Source organism: Fundulus heteroclitus, chromosome 11 (genome assembly GCF_011125445.2).
Source record: "Fundulus heteroclitus isolate FHET01 chromosome 11, MU-UCD_Fhet_4.1, whole genome shotgun sequence".
In the NCBI taxonomy this organism is placed as follows: Eukaryota; Metazoa; Chordata; class Actinopteri; order Cyprinodontiformes; family Fundulidae; genus Fundulus; species Fundulus heteroclitus.
The window spans coordinates 38,865,466-38,883,257 of NC_046371.1; the positions used below are offsets into that span (position 1 = coordinate 38,865,466).

Consider the following 17,792-nt stretch of genomic DNA (forward strand, 5'->3'; position numbering starts at 1 on the left):
GAGTCTCTCTGCCAGTAAGTGCGGTTGGAAAGAGTTAAAAGCAAACGAGAAGTCAATGAAAAACAACTGCACAGAGGTGTTTGACCCCTCAAGGTGAGTGAGGGCCATGTTAAACAGGATGGCAATAGCATCATCCACTACTGTTCCTGTTTGTTAGGTGAACTGGAGTGGATCCAGCATTGACTCAAAGGTTTTCAGAATGAGAGAAGTCAGTGCTATGGGCCTGAAGTCACTTAGCTCCTTAGGTGAATTGGATTTTGATATGGGATCCAGGATAGAAGATTTCCAGATATTGTATACTTTGCAGAGCTCCAGAGATTTATTGAAGATAAAACAAAGGACATCTACTAATTGCTCTGCACAATTTTTGAGAAACCGCCCCAATACCACCAGGACTGGGACTTTTCCCCTCCTTTACCCCTTTAAGCTGTTTGAGGACTGTGCCCTTATCTAAATGCACAATGTTTTTGTGCTCGGGGGCAGCCTCCATAAAAGCAGACAATTCATGCTTAAAATCATGAACATCAAAACAATTTAAAAAAGTGTTCAGTTCATTGGCAAAGTCAAAGTCCCATGCATCAGTGACACCATTGGGGACAGTGGCCTTATTTTTGGATTCCATGCCAATCATTGTTTTTACACCCTCCCAAGCTGGATGGGAATTTCCCAATGTGATCAGACCCTGTACCTTATTTCTGTAATTAAGTCGGGCTGTTCTGATAGTTCTTCTCACCTCCTTTTGTAGGACATTATAAAAAAAACATGTCACCTTGATTAAAACGTATTTCTCTCAACGATAGCTTTCTTGACAGCTTTGAAGAACCAAGATTTATTATTTGAGAAAAGTATGACATGGTCTACGAGGAATAACTAGATCCTCACAGAAGGTAAAATTGGCTGACACTGTTTCATCTAGGTCCACACAAGCATCTCTAAAAATACCCCAATCAGTACAACTGAAACACTCCTAAAGACTCTCAGTAGATTCATCTGACCACACCAGGATACTGCGGAGTTCAGGTTTAACCCTTTTCTGAAGGGCCAGATAGATGATGTTGTGGTCGGACGTACCAAGTGGGATTCTGTGGAGGGATCTATATGCATCTTTGATGGAACCAAAACACACATCGAGACAATTTATATGCATCGGCACGTGACGTTTATTGAAAGCCACACAGTGATTTTGCAGGATTGCCGTGGTTAAAATAACCCGTGACGAAGTTTGATACATCTGGTCAAACACCCTGAAGCCTCCACACTGTGTTTGTGAGTGCCCACACTGAACCCAACTCCAGCCAGCCTGGACCTAAAACTATCCTCCACCACTCAGTCAATCATACATACACACAAAACACATTTCAGTTTTAACTGCTTATTTTTATTAGATTTTTATAACTATTTATTTATTGTTCTTATTCTTTATTTATTTTTTTGGGTTGTGTGTTTCTCGGACCCTGTTGGACTTTCTGTGAATACCCTGAAGATCCTGACAGCTCGGATGGGTGTACTTTTTAACTGTAGTTACTTTTTTTAATACTAGAATTTGTTCATATAGAATGCTTGCAGTGCCACTTCTCTTTAGTATACATATCACCTACCCAAGAGTTTTGTGGCTATCAATGAGCTTTAGGAGCAGCACTTCAACTTTCTGGTCCTGTTTCTATTGCTTAACTCTGTCCAGGGTCATGGTTGGGTGAGACTGAAACTTAACGTACTCCTATCTATCTTTTTTGACTTGAACTTTTAAATTTTATCAGATACTAAGGACTATTTGCACACTTTTTAGCTTCTCAAGAAGAACTGCTTGGCACATTCAGCTTGAACATTCGCGTCTTTGATATGTGTCTGTGTTAGGGCCGATTATTCAATAATAATATATATCGATCAATAGACGTGTGGCACAATATAGAAACAGTTTTCTTTCCTTTTCATTGTAACGTATCATGTAGGTTGATGCTACTGTCATTACTTCCTCCCAACCAATCACAATCTCAGACCCATGCACGCTGTCACAAAGCGCCACCCTCTCCAACTACAACACAGAGCATGTGAAGATGTTGCAGCAAGGAGAGGGAGAAGAAATTGTCCCAAAAAAGGGTTTTAGTAGTTCGCCAGCTTGGCAATATTTTGGTTATAGCAAGTCAAACAAAAAGCAAACCACAGTCATTTATAAATTTGCAGGGAATTGGTAAAAACAAAGTTTGGAAACACAACCAACTTGTTTTATCACTTAAACCGCTCACACCCGCATGAGCACGAGCTGTGTCGGCGCAGCGCCCAAATAAGCTAAACTGGCCTTCCCACTTTGTGACAAATATGACAAGTCGTCCAAGCGGCATAAGGACATCACTCATGCAGTAACATGCTTCATAGCGATGGACATGCTGGCGTTGTCTGCAATTGAAAGACCTGGCTTTAAGCAGCTTCTCGCCACTCTTGATCTGCAATATGAAGTGCCGGGTCACAAGTATTTCTTTAACACAGCGCTCCCTAATTTGTGCAATAAGTTCAGGGAAACATTGCAAAATGAGATGCAATCTGTGGCTTACTATGACACAACGTCGGATCTCTGGTCAAGTCGCACATCCGAGCCCTACCTCAGCCTCTCAATTCACTACATAGAGAATGGAACCTGAAGTAAATGTCTAGAAACAGCTAACTTTCCAGATGACCATACCGCAGAGAAAGGGTTGGCAGACGCCATACTGGAGTCAAATGAAGATTTAATTGGAATTCAGTTTGTGTGTTCTTTATTAAAAGTAGATAATTTAGCAATATCATAAAATGACTAGAGCTGCACTTAAAATATGGTTTTAAATCTTTTTGATAATTATCAATATAGATCAATATGCTTTTTTTCTATATTGTCCAGCCCTAGTCTGTGTAATATATTTGATTTCTGAATTACCCTGGTGTCTTACCAAAATGTCATCATGGTTACATCATGACATTAATGTCGTTCTGAGAAGGCAAGTACCTGGTTTGAATCCTGCACACTGCCACCATGGGTCCCTAAGCAGGACCCTTAGCCCCAGATTGCTCCCCATGTGCTGTAAAGCTGCTTACTGCTCCCTAAGGGAGCAGTCTTAAATGCAAAAATAACAATTTGTTGAAGTGTACAATTGCAATGACAGATAAAGATGTTTTTCTTCTTAAACTTCTTGATTCTTGATTATCTTCACAAGTCAGTGGGCAAGAGGTGGAGTACGTTTTGGAAATGTTGCCATCACAGTTTATCACAGACAAGTGGGATGGATGAGGACTTTTACCCTCACATATCCTTTCTATGAGCAATAGTGCTAACCACTAAAACACTGTTCACTATCCACAATCACCATGATTATAGAACCTAGTTGAACCTCCCTCTTTTTCACAAATGAGCAGCTATTTATTTTGTGTAAAATATGCATCATCCACAGGCTTGAACAAAAAGGCCACAGTTTAATGACTGTTGCTGACCTTAAAGCCATTACAGCTCCTCAAGCAGATATTGTTTGCACATGATCACCCTGCAGTTTTTTTTGTCTCCTTTCACTGAACACTAATGAGATGTGTTACCTCTGGTCACATACACACATCCTGCTGGTTTCTGTGTAGTCTGTTAATAGTTAAATTGCAGCATATATAACACCACGCCATTATAGTTTGTCAACTCAAAATACTAAATACAACGTAATTACTAAATAATTAAATATGATTGTAAATAGTTGAATTTGGAGGCTATATTCAAAATGATTAACATGTTTCAAGGATATTATCTACATTTAATCTGTTGTTCCATTTGACATTTTCTATTCTATCAAAGAGCTTTTTATTCATGTTTTCATGGCCACTATGACCGCTGTCGCCGCATTGCATTAAAATCCTTCTCACACATTATTATACACACACAAACAGACACACACCCTTATTCTGTTCGGCAGAGACGTAATCATCTGTGAATCTATGCCTTCTTGTTTAACTCCATTAACAGAGTATGCTGTCTGGGGTTAGCTAACACTATTGGCTGTGTGAAGCTCTCTGGTTGAGTTTTATTGGCCACTGAGATCACAGAGTCACAGACTGGCACAGCACAACAAGCATGAGTGAAACGGGTGGGAAACTGTTCTACTCAACAAGAATTAAGAAATTTTATTTCACTAAAAACCTTTAAAACATAATTGTGTAGAAGAAAAGGGTACTACCTGTACAACATATCTGAAGTATGGGTTTCTAAACATTACACTGGCAGAATGGGATATTAAACTCAGTCATTCCTAAAAATTGTTTTGAGAATTCCTTTAACTTTCCACAAACATAAAAGTGTGCATACATTTCTTTAGTATCTGTTTGACATTTATGACTTGGATCATTTTGTGTGTCCTTTTATAAGCTCCTCAAAGTAGTTTGCTGGAATTTTGTCCCATTCCTTCTGACAGAAATGGGTCGTGTTTCAGGGCTTCCTTGCTCACACTCCCCTTAATCCCAGTCCCTTCATTGGGACTGCGATCAGGACTTTATGTTTTTCATTCTTAAAAGGGACATATCATGCTTTTATGCCTTCCTTTTCACATTTAAAGGTATACTATGCAACCGGGGTTGATTTTCCAGCGAGGCTCCCCCCAGAGGGCGAAAGTAAAAGTGCACTGTGGTAAAGCTGCTCAGCTGTTCTGGTTTCTCCATCAAGCCAGGCGCGGTTGTTTTGAGCTTAGCAGACAGGCGAACGCAACGAAAAGTCGAAAAAACAGCAGTACAAACAATAACTAAGACAGTGAAGGTATGACATCAAGCTTCCTGCAGCGCTATCTTGGCCGCGCGGCGGCCGCCTCGCCAACATAAAAAAAAAAAAAAAAAATAATAATAATAATAATAAAACTCCATATGCTTGCATATTTATTTGACGTTAACACGCTGTTCTTTGTTGTTGCTTTCGCGCGTGCATATAGTGAATGGCAGGGCAAAAACACATGGAGTTCTCGCCGTAAAGCGAGACTTCTGTGTGTGCGGGCCGAGGGCTCCTGCAATTGCAAGTGCGGTATTTCCCCCACAGACCCCCAGGGCGGCCGAGAAAACCTTTGTTCGACCTGAAATGACTCATTTAATCATCCAAAACGGTATGGAACACATTCATTAACTGAAAAATGTTGCATAGTATGCCTTTAAGTCATTCAGTTGTGTTCTATATAAAGTAGAACTGCAATGCTTTGGTCCAAATTCCTTGTTATTGTTGCCCCACAGCCCTCTTTTGCCTCTGTTCTGAGGTGCGTCTGAGTGCAACTTGTTTTGGTGTGGTCTCCTTAAAGGCAAAGGAGGCCCTACACACCCAGCACCCCTCCAGGTCACAGAGTAGTAGTCTGGGGAAGGTTGTCATGAACTGTATGGGTTAATACATCCAACAATCTGACATTTTTATTCATCCACTTATAGCTCCAGCATCCTTCAGCTTGGACTACAAAATCACAGTGGAAAAAAAATCTTATTTGTGAAATTGGTTAGACACAAGTCCATGACCTTGCTTAGCAGTTTTGCAGCAAATACTGTGGTGTTATTCTTCAAAAAATGTAACAGAGCACAGTGTTGCCAGACTGGATGGGTTTCCGCACAACTGGGCTTCTTTTGAACATGTTGATGTGGACGGGTTATTAAAATTTGGGTTTCTGTTCACAATATTTGGCAGGTTTGTGGAAGTATTCTTTGGAAAATTATATTAAAATAGTTTTCATTAAGTGGCAGAAAAAAACTTGCACATTTTGATAAAATGCAATTGTTTTATTCCTTAATCTATTTTGAAATATGTAGAATCTGTCAAATCGGACATAATCAATGATTATTAGTCATTGGTAAATCAAGTGTCACTATAAAATGGTATTGGTCAATGTTCTCTCTCTCTTCGAGGTCGGTCGTGTTTTTCTCTCCTCTCCAGCTTTAACCCCCCTCTCCCTCTCCTGCTTCTGCTGCTATGTCTTGTCTTTCTGAGCACTTTCTTCATATCAACCGAACTCTGAAAAACATGGATCTGGTAAGCTGGTCTCTCAATGCTATTGATAAAAAAAAATTGACGGGTAGGCAACAAAAGGGGGACCCGTCCGGTCCTGATTTGACTCAATTTGTGGGATACACCCTATATTCTTGGATGGAAAATGGTGTGTCCTTCGACTTTGTCATTCCTGGACGTTTGAAACGTTTGCATGTTTGGAGTCAGGATACTTGGATTTCTACCTTTTGGATCTGGTGGATTTTTGTCAGTAGCCATTTGGCCTTGATCAGGCTGCCGGCTGCATGACGCGCTCACTAAGGCGGTGAAAGGACAGTTCTGGAAGGTGGAGGAGCAGAGCCGAAAGCTGGATGTGCTGGTATGCAGACTGGCTTCGGTGGTTGAACTCAAAGGGGTGATGGGATAAAATTTGGAGTGAAAGCCCAACAATTAGAAAAATTGGATTCACCATTTGGAGCCAACAAAAGACTTAAAGCAGACAGGAAAGTCAGTGCAGCTTGCCCTCATGACAAATAACATATTTGGATTATGCCCTCCCTATCTCTACTCCTGGATTGCTATGGTGTAGAGTGCTCAGAACTCCCCCCCACTCCCTCGTCCCACGTTGACACCTGCGGGCGCTTTATGAACTGTTGGCCGGCTGATAACATCAAGGACAATGGCCTCTGGAGAGTGTTCATGGAAATATAAACACTTTCACCCAAACAGACACACATAACTGATGCTCATATAAACTCATGAACTTACATGCGACTAGTCTCAAATATTTACCTTATCTGCTATATGTGTCTCGTCTTATTTGTGCTTTTTGTGTAAGAGGTTTTTGATATCTCAAACTGTATCCTGTAATAGGATAAAGTATGAGTTATGTTTTTTTCCCTCCCTCCTTCCTTTTTTGTGGCCTCTATCTTTTCACAGAGTAATGGCAGCGCCATGTGGGCACCGTGTGGTGACCTTGGCAGCCATGGCCTCAGTAAATCATCTCCCCCTGAAATGTTTGTGATGTTTGTTTGTTTATGTTATGGCGATTGTACTGAAACAACAATTTCCCTCTGGGATTATCAAAGTATTTCTGATTCTGATTAATTGTAATCATCAGATATGGGGTTAAGAGTTCACCTAATCAATTTGGAAAAATGGGAAAGTGATCTTTGTTCGGTTATTTGGTTGTCTGATTGCACATTTTGTGGGGAGTTTGTATGTGCAACATTTTTTTCTTTTCTTTAGTGCAGTTGTGTGCTAATGGAATTTTCGTTATTATGTCCATAATAGTTCAATGCTGTTAACATCAGTTAATAATCAGATTAAGGTTAAGATTTGGGCTGTTCATATATATATATATATATATATATATATATATATATATATATATATATATATATATATATATATATATATATATATATATATTTGAGTTGGGCATATCTTATGTCGTGTTTGGGCTGGAAAGCTGAAATACCACCTGAACTCTGGAGGAAAACACACCGAGGTTGCAGAGGAGGAAAGCAATATCAGGGGATGAAAGTAGGGTCAAGACAGGACGGGCTTATTGAGAGGAGAAGATTTAAGCGGTGTCTCCCCTCTGTTGTTATGGGAAACATACGGTCCCTTAGCAACAAAATGGACGAGCTAACGGCGCTAACGCGGAGCGAGCTGGAGTACCGGGAATGCAGTCTGATATGTTTCACAGAGACATGGCTGCACAAGGACATTACGGACCAGATCCTCTCCGTGGATGGCTTTCACACGTCCGGGCCGACCGGGACACTAAGAGTGGTAAGCGCAAAGGAGGGGGCGCTTGCCATTCTAGTAAAACAGCAGATGGTGTTACCCGGGTCACATCACCATTAAAGAACAGCTCTGTAGCCCGGACGTAGAACTGCTAGCCGTTGGACTCAATCCATATCAGCTGCCTAGAGAGATCCCACATGTCATCGCTGCTGTCCTGTACATCCCTCCCTCTGCAAACCCAACATCTGCCTGCAGCATCATACACACCACCATCTCCAAACTACAGACCCAACATCCTAATGCCCTCATCATCATGTCGGGAGACTTCAACCATGTCACCATGAACAAAGTTCAATTCAATTCAATTCAATTTTATTGATATAGCGCCAAATCATGAAACATGTCATCTCAAGGCACTTTACAAAATCAAGTTCAATCATATTATACAGATTGGGTCAGATTATACAGATTGGTCAAAAATGTCCTATATAAGGAAACCAGTTGATTGCATCAAAGTCCCGATAAGCAGCATTCACTCCTGGGGAACCGTAGAGCCACAGGGAGAGTTGTCTGCATTGTACATGGCTTTGCTGCAATCCCTCATACTGAGCAAGCATGAAGCGACAGTGGGAAGAAAAACTCCCCATTAACGGGAAGGAAAACCTCCGGCAGAACCGGGCTCAGTTTGAAGTTCTGCCACCTTCAAACAGTATGTGAGCTGCCCCACCAGAGAGGAGAGGACCCTGGATCTGATGTATGCTAACATTAAAGATTCATACATCTCCTCTTCTCTCCCCCTCTGGGCAGGTCAGATCACAACCTTGTTCACCTCAAACCCTGCTATGTGCCTCTGGTGAAGAGGAAGCCTACGACCACAAGGACTGTGAGGAGGTGGTCAGAGGAGGCTTATGAGGCACTGCAGGCCTGCTTTGAGGCAGCTGACTGGCCTGCACTCTGTGAGCCCCACGGGGAGGACATCGTTGGACTCACAGAGTGCATTACATACTATATCAACTTCTGTGTGGACTGCAATGTTCCAGCTCGGACTGTCACCTGTAACGCCAACAATAAACCGTGGATCACCGAGGACCTTCTTCTTCTCATTCTCCTGAATGAGAAGAAGAAGGTGTTCAGAGATGGCAACCGTGATGAGATGAGGAGAGTGCAGGGGGTACTCAAACGTAAAATTAGGGAGGCTAAGGACAACTACAGGAGAAAGCTGGAGAATAAACTCCAGACAAACAACATGACGGATGTGTTGAGTGGCATGAGAGCCATCACCGGGTTCCAGAAGACTGGTGGCATGGGGTTGGAAGGGCACGTGGATTTGATACTGCAGCACACCCCCCACAAGTCTCTGCTGCTGGCTATCCATCAACTACCACTCTACCTTCCCACACTCCTTCTCCTTACAGACCCCCTGTCTGTTCCTCACCACCTCAATTCACACCTACCAACTCCATCCCTCCCCCTGCTATACATCATATCCTCAACAACCTGAGGACCTCACCCCTACCCCAACTGTCACCTCTACAGTGGCCTTCACTCCTGACCTGGTGAGAAGACAGCTGACCAGACTCCACTCCGGCAAAGCTGCAGGCCCCGATGGTGTATTTCCCAGGGTTCTTAAAGCTTGTTCCTATCAGCTGTGTGAAGTTCTTAGCCTAGTCTTCAGCCTGAGCCTGCACCTCCAGAGAGTCCCCGTGCTCTGGAAGACGTTCTGCATCATTCCTGTGCCAAAGACGCCGTGTCCTAGCGGCCCTCAGGACTACAGACTGGTGGCACTGACGTCCCACATCATGAAGACCTTTGAAAGGCTAGTCCTGAGGTCCGTTCTTCGTACGTCGCTAACTAAGTTAGCTGGATTTGATTGTACGACAGCAACCTGTTGCGGAAGGTGCAAGAATAATTTGCAGAGTTTTTTGAATTAATCACGTATTGTGCAATAGACAGGATCCTTTAGCGCAGAGCGACAGTGTAATTGTAGAGAGATTTTCTTGGTGGCTGTTATAAACAGACAAACACATCATTTAACAGTGGCTTTTAAAGAGGAAAAAGTGGTGTTAGAGCCATAAATAGAAAATATTTAAGTTATTTGTATGATGGTTTGCTTTTTATTTTTATCATATTTGATATCATGTTTGAAGTAAGATTTGTTCAGGCCATTTTATTGTGAAGTTTAGTTTTACTTTGAAAGGCTTGCTTCCTGTCGAGCCGTATATTGTATTAGAAAAAACTATGGATGGATTATCTAGACACAGAGCAATACAGTTTTACTGTGTAAACTGTGTATGACTTGAAAAAGATAGAACTTAATTTTTTTATAGATAAAAATTTTTTTGTTAAAAATCCTAGTTTGCACGTGTTCTTTACTTCCAGTGTCTAAGGAATGACACTGAAATTTGGATCTCTTGACATAACAAGTGCCTTTTTTAAATAAAGTGTAATAATTAAAGGCTACCATTTTGTAGAATATTCCACTTTTACTTGTCCCCATGTTCTAGTGGGTCCCGTGGAGGCTCTGATATAAAAGAACAAATAATATCAAATTATTAAAATGCAAAAATTAATACTGTAGAAAGTGATAGAAACATCTACCATGGACAGTATTTACGCATTAATTTGTCTGCTGTTTTTTGCCAGCCCTCTCTCCTGGCTTAAGCAGATTTTGAGGTGTTCCCTGTCGTTTTGATTAATGACTCAAATTCAGCATAACCTTCCATTAAAAGCTCGTGTTCTGCTTGGGAGAAAAACTGTGGGCGTTCTTTGGCCATGCTGAACAGCCAATAGCAGCGTTGCTAATCATTGTTTCTACTATCGACACATTTCCCCTTTTAAGCAAACGCATGAACGCGCAGTTGTCTCAGATAACTCAATCCAGCGATACTAATCATAAGCAACAGGTGTGTTGGAAGAACCCACTTAGCCGGATCATGATTAGCCGGATGAAATCATCTTGGATGTGTCATTTGATCTCGGATGTTTTAAGCAATGTACGAAGAACGGACCCCTGGAGCAGCTAAGGCCCATGGTCAGGCCCTTCACCGATCCACTACAGTTCGCCTACCAGCCCCGCCTGGGAGTTGAGGACAGCATCATCTTCCTGCTGAACAGAGTCTACTGTATACTCATCTGGACAAGCCGGCGAGCACTGTGAGATTCATTATATATATATATATATATATATATATATATATATATATATATATATATATATGTGTGTGTGTGTGTGTGTGTGTGTGTGTGTGTGTGTGTGTGTGTGTATGTGTGTGTGTGTGTGTGTGTGTGTTGTTTGTATATCTTTAGTGTGTAACGAAAATAATTTCCCTCTGGGATTATTAAAGTATTTTTGATTGTGAAACTGCCAGCCAGATCCGGTAGAACACAGAGAAAACTGAATTGCTTGGAAAAATATGAACTAAGCAGAATATTAAGAAGTACATGCAGTACCTAGACAGACTACATTGACGTTTTCTGCACTCATATAAACTCCAAGTGCACCACAAAATGTATTTAAGACTAAACAAGTGGATTTAGTATATGTCCCCTTTTAGCCACTTTTTAACTAACCTGGTTATATCATTAGTCACTGTCTATGTGGAAGACCAATTTTGGCCCAAGCTTTAACTACCTAGATAATGTATTGAGATTTAATTCAATTAAATTCAGTTTATTTATATAGTGCCAGATCCCAACACATCATCTCAAAGTACTTTACAAAAAATTATAGTAGAATTACACAGCGCCCTTCCTCGTGCAGGGTTTCCACTCTCTGACTATTCTCTGCTCCATGTTTTACCAACCTACAGTCAAAAGCTGAAAACCTCTGAGCCTGCTTGGACTGTTAAAAAATTAACTGATGATTCAAAGCTTGTGCTTCAGCGCTGTCAGGGACTGCACTGATTGGAATGTTTTTGAAGCTTCAGCCTCTGACCTAAACCAACTAACTGAGGTAGTGACATCATACATCAGCTACTGTGAGGACTTGTGTGTGCAGACTAAGACCTTAGACTAAAGCCCCATTCCGACAAACCCTACTCTGTTTGGCCTGTCAAGCTCAGCTCGCTCCCCGTTTTGTTTGTGTTTCCACCAGCCTAGAAATTCCTAGAAGAGGAAAATGCCTCTTGAAGGGTGGCTTTAGTCCCCTAGCCCCACATTTTGTGTGTGACATTGACAGTTTAATAAACTCTAAAAGAAATGGTAAACAATAAAAATCATAAATTAAAGGATCTCTGAAAACAAGCTCTCTCTGCATTATTTCACCACTGATGTCCTCCAGTGGTACCAACTCTGCGACTGTTTTACAATTCCGCACAACTTTACCAGCTATTTATGGATGTGTGATTGTCTCAATCTCAAGAATCATAAAACCTGTCTCGTTTGAAATTAATCTGTTGATCTGACCGTGTTTTTTTCCGTGAGAATAAAAGAGCTGTTAGATGATTCATATGCATTTTGTCCACTCATTTACATCAACATGTTACAAAAACAGAGGAATATTTACAGTTTACTTCTGACTGAGGTTGTTTTCCATCATTTTGAGGTGTGTTATGTTATTCGTTTTCTTTAAGCAGGTCAGAAAATGGATGGATGGATGGATTAAACAAGTTCATGTTGCCACCACAAATTTTCACGGCAGGTCAGAAATATGTGGGGATTGCCGAACACGTTCATGGAACTGTAATTGTTATACATGCCAAGTTGGGCATTAAACATTGTGCCGCAAGATTTTTTTTACATACATACATTTCATACATGGGGCCCCTGACCTTCCATCCAGTCCTGGCCTGTACTGGGCCAGTAAAAGTTAAAATAACTGTCGACTGGTCACAGGCGGTTCAGACTGTTGCCTTTGAGGCTGGCGCTACAGAGAACTGATGGCCAACAGTATCTAACACAGAACCCGTTTCTACCCCCAGACTTTGTCTCTGATGAACATTCTACAGTCAGGCTACTCAATCAATCAATGAATCAATCAATTTTATTGTCAACTACAATTTGCATTGCAATCGAAAATTCTGTTCCAGTACAACCATCCATCACATACACTTGAACATTTTGGGGGAACGATTGACTGAGGCCTTGCGTTGCCAAGGAACGCAGCCAGTTGGCCACTGCTATTTCAGCGCAGCCGTTAGGTGCGTTCCTCCAAACTGCCTCAGACCCCGCCTTAAACAGAGTCCACAGGCGCTGCCCTTGAAATCTGTAGAAGAAAGATTTTACATGGGGAAGTGGAGGGAGATAAAAAAGACAGGTGCTTCACAATTTATGTTTCCACATATAATGTGAAGCATCCAACAAAACACCTCATTGCACGAGAAGCACAAATAACACGAGACACATGCAGAAAGGTTCATCTGTAAAGCGTCAGTGAGCGTCAGTGATGTGTGTCTGCTTGGGTGAAATGTTTATATTTCCGTGGAAGCTCTCCAGAGGCCATTTGTCCTTGATGTTATCAGCCGCCCAACAGTTCAGAAAACATCCACAGATGTCAGTGGGGACGGAGGGGGGCAGGGGGATTTTTGCGATCTCGCCATAACAACTCAGGGGAGAATTTAGATAGTGAGAAGTCTGATTAAAAACAGAATTTGTTGTGAGAACAAGCTGAACCCAACTTTTTCTTCAGCTTTAGAGTCTTTTCGTCACTGGCTCTAGGATCCAATATTTCAATATTCCAAATAGTTGAGCTAATTAACGTTCAGACTTCCAGGTTTTATTCCATCTCACTTCTGTGTACCACCACCGCAGTCAGGTTATCAAACTTACAGTTCTGTTCATTCATCGCCTTATTGATCACGTCGACTGCCGCCGGAAGTCTCATCAAGGCCATATTGACCGCCAGCAGCTTCTGTAGGTGCTGATACATTAAATATCCTCCAAGGCCAAAAAAGAGGAATCCAAGTATGGTAAATCTGAATAAGTAGACATCTTCGACGTCCTCAACAGATAGAATTGAGAGGCACACCGTGGACCATTTCTCCCACGGGTCCAAGATGTATCCCGCAAAAAAAGTTCCGTCGGGACAGGCACGCTCCCTGGTCCTTTGCTTTCCAGTTGAAAAAAATGTATCAATAGCGTTGAGAGACCAGCTGACGAGATTCATTAATTTCCTTAGAGCTTTCGGTTGCTATGAAAAAAATGGCACAAAAGACACAAAACAAAGCAAATAGCAGGAGAGAGGGGGCAGGGTAATAGCAGATAAGGAGCTTGGATAGCTGAAGAAAAACCGACCGACCTCGAAGAGAGACAGAACAAAAAAATAAAAATCTCCTGTACATACCACTCCCATTGTCCCATGAAAATGTCTGATTACATTATCATTGCTGTCTACTCACTCTTACTTGTCTCTTTCTCTGCATCTTTGAATCTAAGGTCAAACTTGCCGAAATATACTTTCATTCTGATTCTGATTTTTCTGATATTGCTTCAAAATATCCACATAATGTTTTCTTTTACTTATGATGCCATCTATTTGGTGGAGTGCACCAACCAACCCCTCCTGCAGCAGAACACCAATATAAAACCAGAAAATTTCTGAAGAAATTTAGCAAGGCGACTTCCTCATGGTGCGTACCGTACCAAACATATGTACATGTTTCAAAAAAACGAACAGGAAGTAACACTGCGAATTTCAGCTTCCTACGGTCTTCACAGCCCCCGCAGCAGCCGTCCAAAGGTGCCATGTTAAGTCAATGGAGCATGTGCCTGACCTCCTAGGAGCCTCTTGGTTGCAGCATTGTCATGGATGGAGACTCACTGACAGCTGCAGCCCTGTGTTACTCATCATTATCTTTATCATGTGGGGGACTGAGTATAATGTGTGATTTTAGTGTCCTGAGTGAAGCATTTCTGCAGCGTGTAGCAGAGGCAAAAAAGGGTTAAAAATGAATGTTTGACACCTCATAAAATAGACATGCTTTATCCGACATGGCCCAGATTTGTTGTGGAGCTTTCTCTCTAAAGGAAGTACGGACTTTGTCAAGCAGAAGTTGGTAGGACCTTCCTAGAGCTACTTCCGGTTAGCAACATGCTAACGGTTAGCCGCTAACATGGTTGTGTTCAGTATCACGGGTGATGGTACTCTGTTAGTTTGGTCCAAATCCTGTACTGGGAAGTGCCTCAAAAAGGGAGATAATACGATTTTGCATGGTTCTTGTTTATTACATCGCCATGATAACTCAAAATGGCAGCTTATACAAAAAGAGCACCTGACTGCATGAAGAGGCACTTTTTGACATGTATACTATGGGGGTGAAAATTTAATATATTGAACCTGCCACACCAGGTTAAATATATTACTGCAACCTCTGGAGTACCAGTCCCACAACTTAACCAGTGGACCAACCCACGGCCATATATAGGGTTGCATTTGGTGGATGATAACTGTATACATGGCCATTGAAGAGCATTGGGTGAGAGATGGCGGTGAGCAGCACTTCGTTTCTCTGGAACCGTATATGCTAGAGACATAATTTTTTTTCTGTGTTTATTTCGTAACGGATAGGGGAACAGGACAAGCTATGGGTTTTTGCTGGAAATATTGTATGGGACTTTTTAGCATGGTTTTTCGCTATTTACGTCGCCATGGTAATTCGAAATGGTGTGAAGTACAAATAGCACACTTCATGGCATCGAGACGCACGCTTTGATATATACTTTGTGGGGGTAGACCCTACGATTCGGGCTGTATTAACGGTAAGAACCCTTATTAGGTGCATAGTAATAGGCACTGCCCATGCATTTGCAAGGCAGTCGCCTAATTATTCTGCCATCCTTGTACTTCACAGTTAGGAAAATGTTGTCAGGCCACCTCCCATTTGCTTCTAAATGAAACAATGCTCATTATAACCAGTTTCATAAGAACACAGGACATATCTTCAAAAAAGGAAATTATTTTACATATGGTTGCATTTGTAAACTTGATTCTATTTATGTTGTATTTGGAATCTCTTCCTCTCTGAGTGGCCTTTCATTCCATGTTGGTACAGGATTTGTTCTACAGTGGATAATCACATTTTCTTACCAGCTTCAGTTAGCATCTGCACAAGGTGTTTTCCTTTGACTTATTTATGTATTTTGCATCAAAACACACCCATTTCTGGGACACTGAACTCATCTCATTCCTGAACAGTGTGGCTGCTGGATAATCCTATGCTTGTCTCATTAGTATATATTTATTTGAACAAATTAGCCGGACACTTCAAAGGCATCTGGGAAATGTACTCAGTGATGAAACAGACTTATTGAGAAAAAATTAAAACGAGTAGGTCCTCTGGACGGGTTCTTCTTTTTTGAAACATTTTGTCTCTTCTCCAAGAGACTTCTTCAGTCTAAGGAGTTTCAGACTTATTGAAGTTCATTAATCCCTTCCTTCATGTATTGCTTGATTTCTTTTTATTTCCGCACAATGCAGTTTACCACTGCTGTGCCTCCATCTAACACAAAAGTGAATAAACGTGTGTTCGGGTACATCACAATAGCACATTTTTGATGGGACAAATTTTAAACAAGTTCCAGAGTGGAAGGATTCACAAACACAAACATTCACAAATGTTGTTGTGTACACAGGGAAACTGGATTCTGTCCGTATTGGGAAGTCCTGGTACACATACACAGTATAACTGAAATACCAAGAAATTAATCTAAGCATGCACAGAACAACAGACAACCAGTATTGAAATCACAGTTTCCTTTAAGGTTTGGTAAAATTTGCTTTATTATGTCAATACTTGGTGTGGAGATGTTTGCAGCCTTTACATTAAACGTGTGCTGCTCTTACAACATATTTGAAACAAACAGTTGTAGTAATTTATTTAGAAATTGTAAGGTATCTGTGGCAAACTATTCTGCAACATGCTAATAGGTATTTCTCTTTCTTTCTACCACACAGATGCAGTGTTGATAGCAAAGTCTCTCGAGTGGCTTGGCTCAACCGCACCACCATTCTGTTTGCAGGGAGGGAGAAATGGTCTTTGGATCCTCGTGTTATCCTGATGGAAAACACTGCCGTTACAGAATACAGCATTAAGATCCAAAATGTTAACATTCATGACGAGGGACCTTATGTCTGTTCCATTCTGACCAACAAGAAACCAAAATCCACCAAAGTACATCTCATTGTTCAAGGTAAGTTACTGGAATTTGCACAGCTGCTGGAGTTTTGTCAGGGATTCATTTGAGCTGCCAGATGTCAAGCTTTTTCTTTCTTTTCATCCGGTTGCTGTTCTCTCTCGGGTTCAAAATCGAAGGTGAAAGCTTTAGAGGGTGTGATTAGAGTGCTAAACCTGATGATGAAACTGCCATTCATTCTCAAGTTAATTTTAAATTCCCAATCAATATTAATGTAAGGTGCGGCACAGAAAAGAAACGTCCTTCATTTTGTTGAATAAATGATGATTAATTCACAGTTTCTTAAACCACCCCAATGATCATGGCTTTTTATTAGAAACATGCTGCCTGTAGCTACAGCAAAAGACATTTAATGAAAGATCAAACATAATTACATTAGCTGGAATAGTTATCTGATGAAGAATCAAGGTGATAATGTACAACATCAGAACAAGGCTGTCTACAATCTCGAAAAACAGTCTCCCCTGTTTAGGGTTCAGCAAAAAACACAGAGAAGAACTTAAGTAACACATGGTCATAGAAGTAAATAAAATGATCAAATCATCTTAATAACTTAGGAATTCCCTTTGTCATTAAATCATAACCTTAATTACCATCAGCATTCTTTTGTAATGCCTTAATTAATAATGTTATATACATATGTTGAGATTAATACCTCGGAGCATTAGGGCATATTAGCCAAGTCTCTCTGAAAATATTAGTCATTCACAAAATATAATTCCCCATTATTTCATCTATGTTCTCTAACTCTGAAGGATCTTACCATCTGTACCACTCCATTCTCACAAACAAATTAGATATAAACTAGAGATGATGCAAATCTATATAAAACAAGTGCTAAATATGTGCTGTTCACACCAAAGAAAGGATGTATCTTAACCAACCATCAGTGCATGTGAGTGTGTGAAAGCCAATATCCTGGAACTGTTGTCTCATTACACTCTCACTGTTAGCACAT

General features: G+C 41.0%; 1 protein-coding gene across 2 annotated transcripts in view; it reads left to right on the forward strand.

Moving 5' to 3' along the window:
* opcml (opioid binding protein/cell adhesion molecule-like) overlaps positions 1 to 17,792 on the forward strand; it is a 315,450-nt gene that overhangs the window by 186,054 nt on the left and 111,604 nt on the right. For both annotated transcript variants that reach the window (XM_036143492.1, XM_036143491.1), the window contains exon 2: positions 16,596 to 16,831. In XM_036143492.1, coding sequence (XP_035999385.1) covers positions 16,596 to 16,831 — 236 coding nt within the window. The remainder of the gene's footprint in view (positions 1 to 16,595; positions 16,832 to 17,792) is intronic.